Below are 15,555 nucleotides of genomic sequence, written 5' to 3' on the forward strand. Positions count from 1 at the left end.
AAAAAATAGGATGACTGTTAAAGTAGGGGCAAATGAAGATGGTCAGCACATGTTTGATGACACAGGGAAAATAGAATTCGTGTCTGAACTTCTGTGTGCCTGGACTTCTGTTTGAAGCAGAGCTGATGAAAAGCAGACAAGCTGCTGATGGTCATTCTTAATTCAGGTGGAGGCAGTGAGTGGTGGAAAGAAAACTTGAGGCACACCATTGTGAACCTGAATCTAGAATCCATTGCTTAGTATCTGTGGAATTCATCGGAGATTGCGAAAGTTACATTAGACATACTTGGCTCATCTGTACATAAACACAATAGCTAACATATATTGAATGCCCACCCTGTGCCAATACTTATCAGCTTCTTTACATATATTAACCCATTTAATTCTCAGCCTATGAAAAAGGCTATAATTATCTCCACTGTATCGAGCAGCAGTTAAGTCACATGCCCAAGAATGCAAGCTTAGTGACAAAGCTGGAAAGGGATAATTAAGTAGTGGATATGAATAAGTTAAAAGCATGTAGTAGGATATTGAATAACAAGCAGGACCCTAGTTTATAGACATCCCCTGAACCCAGGAGCAATGCTTGTTGGAAGACAACACTGTTGGCTGGGGTATGTGAAAAATGCGTGATGCCCCAAATCCTGAACAGCTGCTGTTTGGTAAAATGAAAGAAATGCCAGAAGGACAAATATAACAGTGGTGACTACTGTGCAGCACGCTATACTCATGCTAGACACTACAGAAAAATATATTAGACACTACTCGGTGGAAAGCCAAGTGAGTGATAAGAAAATACCATGTGTAAGTATTCAGAAATGAATGGCTGTTAGCAAGACTTAGGGAAAATCTCCTGGAGAGATGAGAAGGCATGACATGAACATCGAGGGAGGAATGGATACAGAGACAGGACAAGGGTTTCTTTAGTGTACGAAACTCCAGGAGCAAAGTGTGGCCCCAGATATGGGAGCGGCATGTTCAAAAAGCTGCAGGGAGTCCACAGGAGAGGCACAGTGGGACCTAGAAGTCACACAAAAATGTCCCCCAAATAATCAGCATTATGGTACCTATTTACTCAGTTCTATAAGACTTTACAAAACTCACAGTGTAGACTGGTCCTCTTCTGGCTAAAAAGAGCAGCACAACTTGAGTGGAAACAGCAAAACAAACAGAATACCAAAGACAGAAAGCAACAACAGAAACCCCTCAAAGCAACGCTCTGGTTTCTCTTTGGAGTTTACTAAAAAACCCTGAAACCATCCTCAATTGGTGACCTATCTTGGTCAGTTACTCTTGCCAGTAGCTTCCTGTTGTTACTGTTAACTGAAATTTTGAAACCATGCTATGTATAGTTACAGAAATGATTTGTTTTATCTAAATTTTATGTCCTTTAGAAGATATTAAAGGAATTTGGGCTACTTCCAAAGACATACATTTCAGAAAATAATAAAATTATATTCAAGAGAAGATGAAAACTTCAGATAAGTGGGAAATAATTTTCTGGGAAAATGTTTTTACTTTTTTTTTCAGAAAAAGTGAATTAGTTGATGAGCCTGTTGCAGTGTTCAACTTAGAAAATTAATAGTGATTATTTGATGAAACATATTAACAATATATTAATAATTATTAATAGAAATAAGAATGTGGTAGAAATTGATGGTAGAAAACAAATTAATAGAATAGAAAATTTAACTTTTAATGAAAATTTAAAGAATACTGGCAAGGCATTGTGGCTCATGCCTGTAATATCAGCACTTTGGGAGGTCCAAGTGGGAGGACTGCTTGAGGCCAATCAAATTGGTTCTAGACCAGCCTGGGCAACACAGTGAGAGCCATATATCTACAAAAAAATAAAAAAAATAGGTATGGTGGCACATGCCTGTATTTTCAACTACTCAGGGTGTTGAGGCAGGAGGATTATGTAAGCCTAAGAGTCTGAGGTTGCAGTGAGCTATGATTGCACCACTGCACTCCAGCCTGGGCAACAGGGCAAGACCCTGCCTCTAAAAAATTGAATAAAAAAAATTAGTTTGAAGGAGCACCAAATTAGTCATTTACTCAAGGCAGGTTTCTCAAGGTCTGAGTTGGAAGTCCTCCTGAAGAGAAGAGTGAGATCAGATGGAAAATAAGTTGAGTATAAATGATGGAAATCCTAAAATGACCATGTCAGGTTCTCAGCTTTTGCCAGATTTTTAGGAAAAGACCTCTGAAGGTACCTGAGCACAATGAGGAAAGTGATGTTTAGGAGGGCAAGTGTTGTGGCTATATGTAGGTAGACTGGAAAGGGGTACAAGGGCGCCACTTAAGACCTGTTGAAGTAATTAGACATGAGACAGTGACAGTCTAGTCTACAGGTGATTGGAGCCTATTAGAAACAATCTGACACACTCTGAAGAGAAACTAACAATGCTTTGCTTTGTGACTGACTAACTAAATGAGAAATCCAAGAAGGCTCAGGTGATAAGCATGAGAGACGAGGGGAACAGTGCTGCCACAACTAAATGAGGGATTTGAAGCTGAGAGCAGAGGCTCATTGGAGCAATAGAGAGACTGAGTTTAGGTGGCAGATTGAGACGCAGCACCAGGACATGGACTAATTCCATATGTAGATAGAAAGGCTATGTGAGAGGAGGCTTTCCTTCAACCACAATATGTGTTCATAAAGAGACACTGCACAAAATATGATGCCAACAATAGCCCTCTTCATGGCACACAATGAAGAAATACCCACTGAACATTTCTGCCCCCATTAGGTCCTTCACATATGGATATGTGGACCTAGAAAAAAACGGAGGCATTTCTTAAACAACAAAGAATTTATTTGAGCCACTGCAGCCCAGGAAATGCTTCCAAGTTACCTTGCGAAGCGCCCTGAAGAACAAAAGAGAGGCTGGAGCTTTTAAAGAAAAAAGGATGAATAAGGACAGAGGGAGATTACAAAAGTTGTTTTTCAACTGCTACAATTGGTGTGATTGTATCTAAAGGGACTGGTTTTAACAGTTAAAAAGGCCACCTGTGGTGAGGGACCTTCCAGAGCTCAGCAGGAAGCAGATACTTTGGTTGTTCAGCCAGGAAATTGTGACCTTCATCCAAGGCCTGCCTTAGGTTCAAGCTAAAATGGCCTCCTGGCTCCACTTTAGATTCTTTGATTAACCTGTTGTCATTTTCCTTCATCACATCCGAACACTGATTTCTGTCACACCTTGAATATAAAAAGCAATAATGAATATGAAGTTTCATGTACACTCAAGTAAGATATTTCTCCTCTTTACAGTCACATATTTCTTATGAATTGAAATACAATATCCCACATATAACTAGTTAGTTTTCTTTGAGCAACAGATTTATTATTCATTTACTAAAAAACATGTTTAGCACAAAGATATGCTATCTAGAAAGATAAAGCATAACACTTTTTCTATTTTCACTGCTTTTTGAAAAAGAGACTTTTTCCACTTGTAGAACTATATAAACACAGACATGAAAAACACCAACATCAAATTTTTAAAAAATTGGCAAGCACATTTGGGCTTAATAAAAATAAAATTTAAACTGGCAATTTTGAAAACACTGTATACTATGAGATGTGTACATGTTTCTTCTGGAAAAATCTTCATGTTGGTTCCAAATGAATATTATCAATTAGAGTAATTGAAAGGCAATGAATATTTAAACCTAGTTGTATCAAGTAGAAACAATAACTTTCCAGATGTAGAAAGAACTGAGCACTTAAGACTGACAGGCATTCTTATCTGATTCAAAAATTAACTCTAGGTGCTCAAAAGTCAACTCTCCAGGTGCACTGGGAGCAGTCTTATTCATTGGATTAACAATAGCTCATATTAGAAGTGATGAAATTTTCAGTTGTCTTAGGTTGCTATTACTATCACTATATCTTAAAGTTTTTGAGTCTAGCTTTTTACAGTATGTAAATAAGACTAGTTTTTTTTTTTCCTTATCTCCGTGATAGCCCTTCAAAAGATACAAACTTGAAAGGGTAGAAGAGCAAGGAAAAGAGTAACAAAAGGACCAATACGTGGAGGAGAGAGATAAATGCATAAAATAACTTAGCTCAACTAGCATTCATTATTATTCAAATAACATCCTACCAGCTTACAAAGACAGAAGGGGGCCATGAGGGCTTTCCTGTATGAACTTCAAATCTAGGCAGGGAGACAATAAGTTCTATGTATGTTATTCAGTAACAAAAGAATACAATTTCCAAGGTGAAGCAATAGGCACGATAGTAAATGCCAAATAGCTGAGAAAGTCTGATGTCCTAAAAGAGGCTCCAAAAAGGAAAGTATATGTGATCCCATGCCAAGGGAGGTATAGGATTTGTCACAGAAACCCCAGACAGGACAATAGCATAGAATAACCTGAGTGGAAATGATTAGGCTGCCAAGAAGCCAGGAATAACTCAGAGAAGATCTAAAGAGGAAGAGCAATACACAAGGCTCACAAGTTAACGGAGGGCCTTGAATAGAGATCAGAGGCATAGGAGTCTGATTCTAGAGCTCCTAGGAAGCCATGTAGGTTTTTGAACTGGAAAGTAGCTTCAGAAATAAGATGTTGTGCTTCCATTATGTTAAAACAATCTGCTGGGTTGAATGAAAATTTGATCAAGCTCTTGTTCGCATGTACATAGTTTGATCTGGCCTTCACACTGGAGGTATGATGATTGACATGCAATATGATTCATATGTTTACATGGTACAAAGTTAGATTTAAAAAAATTATCATCTAATAGTCTTACCTTTTAATAAACATATGAAGCATTTATACTTCACTCTGCTGAGATTTTTACAAATATGTTTCCTTAAAATTATTTATAAATTATTAAAATTTATTTATCAACTACATAAATGCACATAGCATTGTGGACTGAATTGTGTTCCTCCAAAATTCATTGAAACCCTAACCCCCGGTGTATCTGATCTTGACTTTTTCAGCCTTCAGAACTGTGAGAAATTGAGGCCCAGCATGGTGGTTCACACCTTTAATCCCGACACTTTGGAAGTTCGCAGTGGGATGATCGCTTGAACCCAAGAGTTTGACACTAGCCTGGCAACAAGGTGAGTCCCCATCTCAAAAAAAAATTCTATGAGAAATGAATTCCTGTTGTTTAAGCTCTCCAGTCTATGGCATTACGTTATGACAGCCAGAGCGGACTAACATACATTGCAGCATTATAAACTATCTCAGACACTTCACTGATCCTTTCTCTCCACGGAATTCTCTAAATTTTCCTAGCTTTACCTTAAAAGTAGGTGGCAGGCAAGGGGAACATGAACTAATGGCTATTGAATGTTAAGTTAGCATCTGTTAGATGCTGTATACATATTATTGAATTTAATCCTGGCAGGCATATGTGACACAGTGATCTATAGGAAATGTTTCAATACAACTTTATTGAAAACAAGTGATAGAAAATGTGCACATTTTATAATCCACAATTAAATGTCTTCTAAATAGTATACACATATAACTAATTTATAACTGTTAACCACAGTGGACAGTGAAAATAAAACACTCCTTGATAACTTTTCTGAAGGATAATCAATAATTTATTTCTCTTTAATTGTCACAATTACCACAATTATCTAGCTACATGACCAATGTCACTACATATCACAGGAAGATTGTCCACCTACACTTTACGGAGACAAAGACAATGGCCATTTATGAGTTAAATGTACAATGGGATGTTAACACCATTTATGAGTTAAATGTACAATGGGATGTTAAAAAGCAGTGGCTTTTATGTGCAAGACAAGATATGGCACATGATTTATTATGAACAGGTTTGATTTATAACATATTATGCCAGGAAACAAGCATAGAAATGTTTTGGCATTGAGTTGTTATTAAAGTAGAAAATAAGTAAACTAGAGAAATAAATCCAGATTTTCACTTACATTAGATACATTAAAGTAGGAAATTAGTTGGCTCCTCAGCATTTTTGTGCAAGTTTTTTTTGTTTTCTCTCCTTTTGTTTTTGATTTTTTTTTATAAATGAGTAATATGAATATATCACAAGTAAAAGAATGATCTCAGCCAAAAAGAAGGTACCAGTATATGAAAAACAAATGAAAAATTACCAGGTATTTTTTTGCTTACAAAAAATTTAAACTATAAAGAGTCACAAAAAATATATAAAAACGCCACATTGAACGAGGCAATCATACTCTACCGAAACTGGTAGCATCCTCTTAAAATCAGTCGCATGCATTCCGATCATTCGGTCATACCGTGGTCACCGACAAGAAGGCATTATGGACTCTCGTGCCATCCGGAGACTTGGCCCCATGGGTCATCAATTCTTGGATTGTCATCCAGTTGTCCAAAATTTTCTTGTTTCTCTTTTTCATCATCTTTTTGTGACTCAGTTCAATGATACTGATCTCCTTCTTGCCCTCGCTGCCACTCTGAGGGCTCTCCTTGAGACACTCTAACCGGCTCCGCATCATGAATTCTCGGCGACGGCGCTGCTCTTTGGCCCTAACCAGGTGCTGCTTTCTCTCCTCTTTGCTCCAGTAGCGCCCCATTTTCATCTCACTCATGGTGTCATCATCTGTGGTCATGCCACTCCGCTCCTCCTTGATCTTTAAGGCACGTTCCTTCAGGATGCGGTCTCGCACGGGTCTCTTTGTGATGTACCGTGTCCCATCGCTCCTAATTTTCACCTTCCATTCCATCTTGGGCTCTGCACACTTCTGAGACTCCTTGCACATGCTTACCAAGCTGAGCTGACTCTGAGCATACTCGACTGCAGATTTCTGTTGGATTAACTGCATGTAGCTTTGATAATGCCGGGCATGGGCTGGGATGTTCGCATATCTATATGAGGAGCTGTGGTAAGGAGAGAGGTAAGGGATGTGTTCGCTGACTGCCTTCTCTTGGTCAGGAAGCTTGCTGCCTTCCAAAATCTTCTCCTTGCTTTCAGCACTACAACCTTGCTCTGTGGTTTTCGCTTTGGTGGAGGTCGACTCTTTACTGCTCTGTCCAGAAGAGGACTGGTTGGCTGCCATTGTGCTTCCCACGTTTTTCTTATTGGTGAGGTTGATCATCCTTGGAAGGGAACTGTCAGGGGAACGGTCTACAGCGAGCGGAGTACTTCTGCAGCTTTCAGCTGTGTTGTAAGCACTAGAACTGTCCTTGTCAGACTTTTCTGGATGTTCCATGATGTCATCCAGCTTTCCCCTTTGCATGTCTATGCTGGTGTTATAATTCCGGAATCCTCCATCATGCAATGTCCAGATGTCTCCATACTGGTCTGTCACTTTCTGGAGCCTGTGAGCCTGCATGATATTCTGACACTCTAGCTCAATGTTTCTCAGCTCTTCATTAAGCAGCTGTAGCTCATGCTCCACTCCCTCTTGCTCCCCTTGATTGCATTCAATTGTGCTGCTTGAGTAATATAGGTCATACTCTCCATGATTTCGAATCTTGCATTTGAGCTCCAAGAGCTGCCTGAATCTTTCACAGTCCTCTTCTTGGTTGCCAATGCTGTCTGAGTCAATGTATTCACCAGACACGAGGCTCTCATTGTACTGAAGTTCAGCGCTTCCTAGAGTGTCTTGACTCTGCCCCAGTTCTCTCTTGCTCTTAAAGGATGTGCTGTTGGGGTCCTCGGCTGCGTTCTCCTGCTCTGAGCTCTCGTCATTTCGCAAGCTTTCATCTGTGCGTCCTACTCCACTGTCCTTCTCGTGGTTGTTGGATGAGGATGTTGCAGTGTCTGTTGTGCCTTCTTCTTCCTCTTGCTTTTTTGGCTAAAAAAATAACATTGAAAGAACAAAGAAAGTTATTTTGAAAAACACTGATGATTAAAAATCTTGCTTGAAAACCAGTGCTTCTTGGCCAAAGCTGCATCTCCTAGAACGTTGCTCTAATTTTAGTGTCCATCACAATTTTAGAAATAAAAATTAGCTAATGGCAGCTTTTTATACAATGAAATAAAACAAAAGCTGCTCGAATATGGCTATGATATTCACTTGGATATAAATAAGACAGGATGCATTCAAATATCTTTAGGTTTTCTCTTACTTGGGAAACTCAGGGTGAATGTGTATAAGCAAAGTGACTGTATGAATTTCTGAGGTGATAATATGCAAAAGAATAAGACAGAATGTCTAAATGGTCTTCAGCAATATGGAAACCTGAAGTTCAGAAGCCACAATTACGTTATGTTTTTCACTTCAAGTACAGAGGAAACTTCACAGACTTAGTAAGATGCTGACAACGGGTAAGCCAAACATCACAGAGTTTGAGGACTAAGTTAACATTATGCACTGGAGCCTAGGACATTCCTATACATAGGTGAGGATGCTCAATCTCACATGGATTCAGATTATTAGTGACCGATTCAGGTTATTAATGACAAGGCAAAGCTTCCTCTTCCAGTGCCAGAATTTCTTATATGTCCAGGACGCCATGCTCCTGAATAAATGTGCTCTGACCTCAGTGCACTCTAATTCATGTTTCTTAAAGGCAACAATGTCTCATTTGCATTGTATAAGATTTTCTACTCTTAACCAGGGATTTTTTTTTTTTAAGATAAGTAAAAATTCAATCCCATGAAAATTTGAACAGCACTGATTGCCAGACATGGGCATAATATCAAAAAATTTTTGACACGTATGTCATATATATGTATATATATGCATGCATGTTTAGTGTGTGTGCGTGTGTGTGTGTGTGTGTGTGTGTGTGAGAGAGAGGGAGAGGGAGAGTTAGAAGAGAGACATACACCCTGGTAATTTTTGGTTTTCATGTAAAACAATTAACTGTAGCTATCCTAATAAGATGGCATGTGTAGTTCTTTCTCTGTGAATATGGTAAAGTTACTTTCACCTCTATCAGTGATCACATGATAATCTATAAGGCAGTTTCCAGATTATGCCTGCCTTATGCCTCAGTTTATTATGTGTGTGTGTGTGTGTGTGTGTGTGTGTGTGTGTGTGTGTGTAGCCATCCCTCTAGCAGTTGTAATTACATAATTAAATATAATCAAGTCAACAGCTATTGCTAAAGAAGGATGGAACAAATGATAAAAAATATTCTAAAAGAAGTCTAAAAAGGTCTAGAAAATTGTTATTTTCTTCTACATAAGTAATGGCAGGAAAAAAAAAGTAACGAATTGAAGAGGAGAGAACATAACCATGTATCAGGTTATTTCATGACTCTCAGTCTTTCAATGGAATATGTTCATTCATTTGTTGAAAACATACTGAGATTGATCTTAAATATCTTACTGATAAAAAAATTATAAGGAAGTAACTGTAACTAACAATGGAAAGCTTGTTACATCCCTAGATAAGGTGACAATTGTATTTAATATGGCAATGTCTGCATACTACACCATATAACTCTCAAAGGATGTTCTTGATACTGGGCATTTGATTTTATATTTCATGTTATTTATAATTTTATTTTTCTAATAGCTTGTCATGAGCTGAAAAATACAAGAAGACTAGTTTTTTAAAATTTTACATGCAGGTCAGATAATACAGACAAATTATGCTATGGGAGATGTTGCACAATGTAACACCAGTTATAAGACCAAGGATACTAGGTAAAATGAAACTTTCCATAAAGTAGATTCACATATGGATATGTATTTTTTCAGTTGAATTTCCCTTTTCCTTTGTTACTGGTCTAATGAACAACTGTGAAAATATGAAGAGTTTTTCATTCTTATACCTGGAATTCCTAGTTTCTAAGGTAATGCTGCTCTATCATTTATCATTTCCCTATGGAAATATTATAGCGACAGGCAATGTTTCTACCTAGACATTTCTAATGTAGTATTATTGTTTATAAGAGCAAAGGACTTTTAAAGGTTTTTGTACTTCTCATCATTTTTTAGTCTCATGGTGAAGAAAAATTTCCACACAATGAGAATCTAACCTCAGGGACATCTAGTGTTACCTCACAAGACCTAACATTTGTATTACCTCTGATGAGTAGGCAGCATTTGACACCATATCACTTCACCTGGACAGGATTTCTCCCTGCTTTCTTTATTCCAACATCCTCCTGTCAGTTCAGTATCAGGTCACATTTTGTATGTAAGAAAAAAAAGCTTGGAGCAAGGACTTTCTTGCTTGTAACCAGCAGCTGCCACCAAAAATATCTTTTTATGTGGCCAGTGTTGAAGTTATACATGCAAATTTTAATCTGTCCTATCTATATTGAAAGGCAATCACCACAGTAGCAATAGTGCTTGTGAGTATGAACTTCTGTTTGTGGAGTGGCCAAAGAGCATCCATGATGAGCACATGAGTGTATCACATGTGACTATGTTGATGCTATAGTGTGCAATCTAATTATTTATTTAGTATGTGGACTTGTACACACACATACACATTTCTGTTATGGGATGTTAGCAAGCTGAGTATTTCATTATTCATCTTTGTAAAGTGATAGAATGTTTGTGCTGTATGTTTCTAAACCTGTCAAGATTTTCAAATAAATTGTCATCTTTTAGGATGTGTTAAGAATTAATGCTAACGCCAGGCACAGTGGCTCAAGCCTGTAATCTCAGCACTTTGGAAGGCTGAGGCTGGTGGACCACTTAAGGTCAGGAGTTTGAGACCAGCCTGGTCAACATGGTGAAACCCTGTCTCTACTAAAAATATAAAAATTAGCTGAGTGTGGTGGCATACACCTGTAGTCCCAGCTACTCAGGAGTCTGAGGGAGGAGAATCACTTGAGCCCGGGAGGGAGAGGTTGCAGTGAGCTGAGATCATGCCACTGCACTCCAGCCTGGGTGACAGAGCAAGACTATCTTTACAAAAAAAAAAAAGAATTAATGTTGAGAACAGGAAGATAATTGAATCATTAAAGTGAAAACAAAATTATATTTTTGTTTTCAAAAATATAATTTTTGAAATGGCAGATAAATGACATGAATGTAACATAACAAATCTAGAATATATTGAACTTGTTTTTATAAAATGGGAAAATGACAATAAAAATAATGAAAAGAATCTTAAGACTCACTTCACCACAAGCCACACTGTGATCTTTTACTAGTTACGAATCCATTAAGGGCAGCAATGTTTCTACTCATTTTTCTTTGTATTCTCAGTTTCAAGTGTGGTGCTTGAAACATATTAGGAGTTCTAAATTTTTAGTTGAATGCAAATGTGACCTTAAGGAAAAATGATGTCAATAATCTCAAATTATACTATCAGAAATGTTGCACAAATTATGCCATGGGAAATGTGTCAACAGCAGCTCTAAGACCAAGGATAATATCTATGATTACTCAGAATATCCAGGTGTAATGCCATCCAGTACACAAATAAAACTGATGGCTTACATCATGTCTTCTTTATCCTATGGTGATAGCCTAAGTGTTCAAATAGATACATTAATATTTTATTATTATTTTTTCACTGGGAAATTCAGGGTTTATTTGTTTGCATTTTAATGGCAATCAAGTGGGTGATAGCTTAAGGGGGAGATTAGATCAGTCATAGGAAATAAAGAAGCAAGTGTCTTCTTTGAATATGTAAAGTATAGTGGGTATGAACATGTGATCAACATGATTGTTAAATGGGTGACTTGGCAGAATGCTGGGGTCATAGGGAAGAATTATACCTGCTAAAATCAGAAAAAATGCACAGATTATAGTATGGCTGAAGCTGCTAAAGAGATCTTGCATGCCATTTTTTTTTAAATTAGCACAGCAGGTTGACTATAGTCAGTAATAACTTAATTGTACATTTAAAAATAACTAAAAGAGTATTATCAGATTATATGTAATACAAAGGATAAATGGTTGAGGGATCGATACCCCATTCTTTATGATGTAATTATTTCATTTTCCATGTCTGTATGAAAGCATCTTGTGTACCTCATAAATATATACACCTACTAGGTACCCACAAATATTAAACATTAATATTTTAAAGTAAAAAAATTACTTGTTGGGGAGGTTACCTCAGTTTGTTTTCAGCTGGCATATTGAGAAGTTACACACATTTTTTACCACTGACTTTCTGCAATTAGTTTAAAGTAGTACCTAGGTCAACATTTGAATACTGCTGTACTGTATTAACTGTGGTCCCTGAGCTTCCCAAACTGGAAATATTCTTAATGGAAAAGCATGTTATTGATTCCCTCTGCTTCATTTGAGATGATTGTTTGCTCTACAAAATTACCATGATAGGGATGTTTGATTAAACCCTTTGATTTTGTTTTCATCTCCATTTATGGTTACACATTAAAAAAAGAACAAGCAACATCTCAAATGATGTAGTTCAAATTGTTGGCCCTACCTGCTCCACCTCATTGGCAGTGGGTTGCATTGCTTCATTATGCTCTTCTTCCAACATCTCCAAGTTTAACTCCTCTAAGAATTCATTCCTTTCATCTTCCAGCCAGCCTTCATCCAGCTGCAAAAGAATACATTAGTACGTTATATTATGTTAGTGAGAACTCATGCTAAAATAGGGTAAACTTAAATGGCTGATGCCCCACGAGTTCCTTTTATCATAATGATTCTCTTCAGACTACCAGCCTCCCATAGTTCACCCCTCAGAAAGAAGAAAAGGTGATAAAAAAAAAAATTGGACTCAGGCCTTTTATCCTTTCCTGAAACAGGGCTACAGATTTTCTCTCGTAACCAAGTAAATCTCACAGCACAGAACATTACCTTCTTTCAAAATGCATGAAAAGCATCCTGCATAATCCACAGCTGTCATGCTCATTACCTCCAACAGTCCTGTGTTAAAAGGACTGCCATGCTACTAACAGGACTATGAGACAATTGGGCTTTTTTTCTTTAACAGCCCCCAATGAGACTGCACACAAAGTGCCCCCCATACACTCATGCTATCCTCATCCGGCTTTTTCTTTTTGGGTGGGCTCCCATGTTAGCAAGATGGCTGTTTGCCACAAAAGAGTCTACAGATAACATTTATTTTATCTGTAAAGAGAGAAAAAAGATTCTAAGTCTCAAAAAAAAGAAAAGAAAAGGAAAGAAAAGCAACATTACTCCGTATCTATTTCAATTCATTTTCAGGCCCAATTTTATAGGAAGAACACCACAGTGGATGTGACAGTTAAGGGTGGTGAAGTGGTGTGGGCCATGCAGGGTTTTGTTTACGGTTGCTGAAAACAAGTATTCTTGTAGAATTCTTAACACAAATTAAACTGAGCAAATCCCTTTGGCTTTTCAATACAAAGTGAAGTGGAAAACTGGTGGTTCCCTGGCTAATATGATCAGTGTTGACAGTTAGTACAGATAATTTGCCTCAAAGTGGATTTTTAGAGCTGGATTACGTAAATTAGCTGTCTGTGCTGATTAAATTAACAGGATTATTGTCAAAACTCTGCATCACCCTGTGCTACAAAGAAACGGCAGCATTCTAGTGGACAACAGTTTGAGATATTTTGACTACCAATGAACTGGCAAAGTAAGTTTTTAAACATAACTGAACTTCTACAGCTTAAAAATAAACCAGAAAGGACATTAAACTGCAGCAAAAGAGGCATTAGCATACATGTATCATCTTTATTTACATGCAGGAAAATCATAGATTTCATGATATCTATTAAAGGCCATGTAGAACTTAAATGACTTCAAATTTAACTGGGGCCCAAAACACAGGCACATTTGTTCACCCTCATTTATCTTAATGTGGCCTGAATAAGTTGATCAAATTCCTATGACCTTGATATGCAGATGAGCTATGATAATTATGCCAACTAAAAATGTAAATTCAGTCCAATTTGTAATTGTTCAAGTTTTACATTCTTTAATCTTTTTCAAGTATCATAAAGCTGCAAATGCCAGACCTCATACAGAATTACTTAAAATGAGGAATCCTCACTTGTCACCAACACATCAGGAATTTTTCTTTAATCAGGTCAAAATAAAGTACCTTCTAACACTGACACAGTGAATGATGAAACAGAGTATTTTGAGGATTAAATGAAGTGGTGGGGAAAATAGAAAATGGTCAAAATTAATGATTCCCTGTAACTCTTATTGAGTAACCCCATAGATTCCTGACTTGCCAGCTGTAGTCATTACATATCTATTTTGATAAGGCTTTCTTTTTGGCTGGAGGTGCACACAGCACAATTAGCAAAGGCAGATTCTTCTTGCTCACTTCCTTCCTCTCTCCTATTTCCCCCTTTCTACCTCGATGTGCATTCACTACAGTCTGAGTCTAACGCAGTGGCAGAGACGAACATCTCCCTTGAGCTGAGTTGCAGGAAAAGAGGGATTGTCATTGCTAAAGAGTGAGGATCTGTCTGCACCAAAGGGGGCCACATGTGGTATCTCAGAGAAAGGAACAACCTGCACTGTCTCAAAGGTAGTGGCTACAAGCTCTTATGAAAATCCTTTCTGCTCCAGTGTCCTGAGGGAAATAGGACAGAAAAGCAATATCTCTAATGGTCTCAGGAAGAAAATGGGCAGAAAATGAAAGAGAGTTGACAGGAAATGAGGAAAATGAGTTATTTAAAAATATTGCACAAATGCACAATACTGCCCCCAGCAACTCTGTACATCATTTCCAAGAACCTAGAGAGCACTTGAAATATTAAAAATAAAAAAAGCTAGAAAAAGCACACAAAAAGCTTCCACATTCTCCGTGTATAAAATACACATGCAAAATAAATAAATAAATAATGAGATAACTTGAGTTCAATGGAAAAATATGGGTAATAAAAGTCAAGAGTTTTTAGTGTGTTTTTTTTTTTTTTGTCACTTCATAGCATGTGCTGATTAAATTACATTTTTAAAGAATCGAATTAAAATGTATTTCTTTTTCTGATTTCTCTGGAAATCTGTTTTCGTTTTTTTTTTTCTGTAGGTAATTAGCTTCCTTCTGGTGGCATGAGGCTTCTTCAGGATCAAGGGGCTAAGGCAGATCCTAATTTTGACAGGCAGGATGGCATCCTATGGAGTCAGACAACCATCTTTTATCAAGTGTGGAAAGGGAAGTCTCATTTGAAAATTCATCCTTTGGCACTGACTTCTGGGGGAAAAGGTTAGGAATGTAGCCAGATATTCAAATTTTCCACTGGTTTTACCCAGCGTATATATTCCATCAAAGATTAACAGAATCTCGTCTTATGTCATTAATTTCTACTATTTCTACAGCCCATTATGGCCTCTATGTGGCATAGTGTAAGGAAATGCTTTAGTTCTAAATTAATGAGGTTCTCTAGCAGTTACATGGAATGGGCAGGGAAACCACATTATAACATAAAACTATCATCTTCTCTACTATAGAGATGGCAACTGAGTTCTCTTCAATTTATCATAAATTTCACTAATATGCATTTAGCCCCTTTATTATGTTCTTTTTTCCCATTTATTTTATTGCATTTTAGGTTTTGGGGTACATGTGAAGAACATGCAAGATTGTTGCATAGGTACACATGTGGCAGTGTGATTTGCCGCCTTCCTCCCCATCGCCTATATCTGGCATCTCTCCCCCTGCTATCTCTCCCCAACTCCCCAACCCCCACCATCCCTCCCCTATTTCCCCCCAGGTGACCCCAGTGTGTAGTGCTCCCCTCCCTGTGTCC

The 15,555-nt window shown here is 37.6% G+C and overlaps 1 protein-coding gene across 2 annotated transcripts in view; it reads right to left on the minus strand.

Moving 5' to 3' along the window:
• Positions 1-5,544: 5,544 nt before the first annotated feature.
• Positions 5,545-15,555, minus strand: part of PDZRN4 (PDZ domain containing ring finger 4) — a 397,101-nt gene continuing 387,090 nt past the window's right edge. For both annotated transcript variants that reach the window (XM_017530360.2, XM_017530365.2), the window contains 2 exons: positions 12,288-12,404; positions 5,545-7,772 (listed from right to left, as the gene is read on the minus strand). In XM_017530360.2, coding sequence (XP_017385849.1) covers positions 6,246-7,772; positions 12,288-12,404 — 1,644 coding nt within the window. In that variant the 3' untranslated portion in view covers positions 5,545-6,245. The remainder of the gene's footprint in view (positions 7,773-12,287; positions 12,405-15,555) is intronic.

Source organism: Cebus imitator, unplaced genomic scaffold (genome assembly GCF_001604975.1).
Source record: "Cebus imitator isolate Cc_AM_T3 unplaced genomic scaffold, Cebus_imitator-1.0 Scaffold2, whole genome shotgun sequence".
NCBI lineage: Eukaryota > Metazoa > Chordata > Mammalia > Primates > Cebidae > Cebus > Cebus imitator.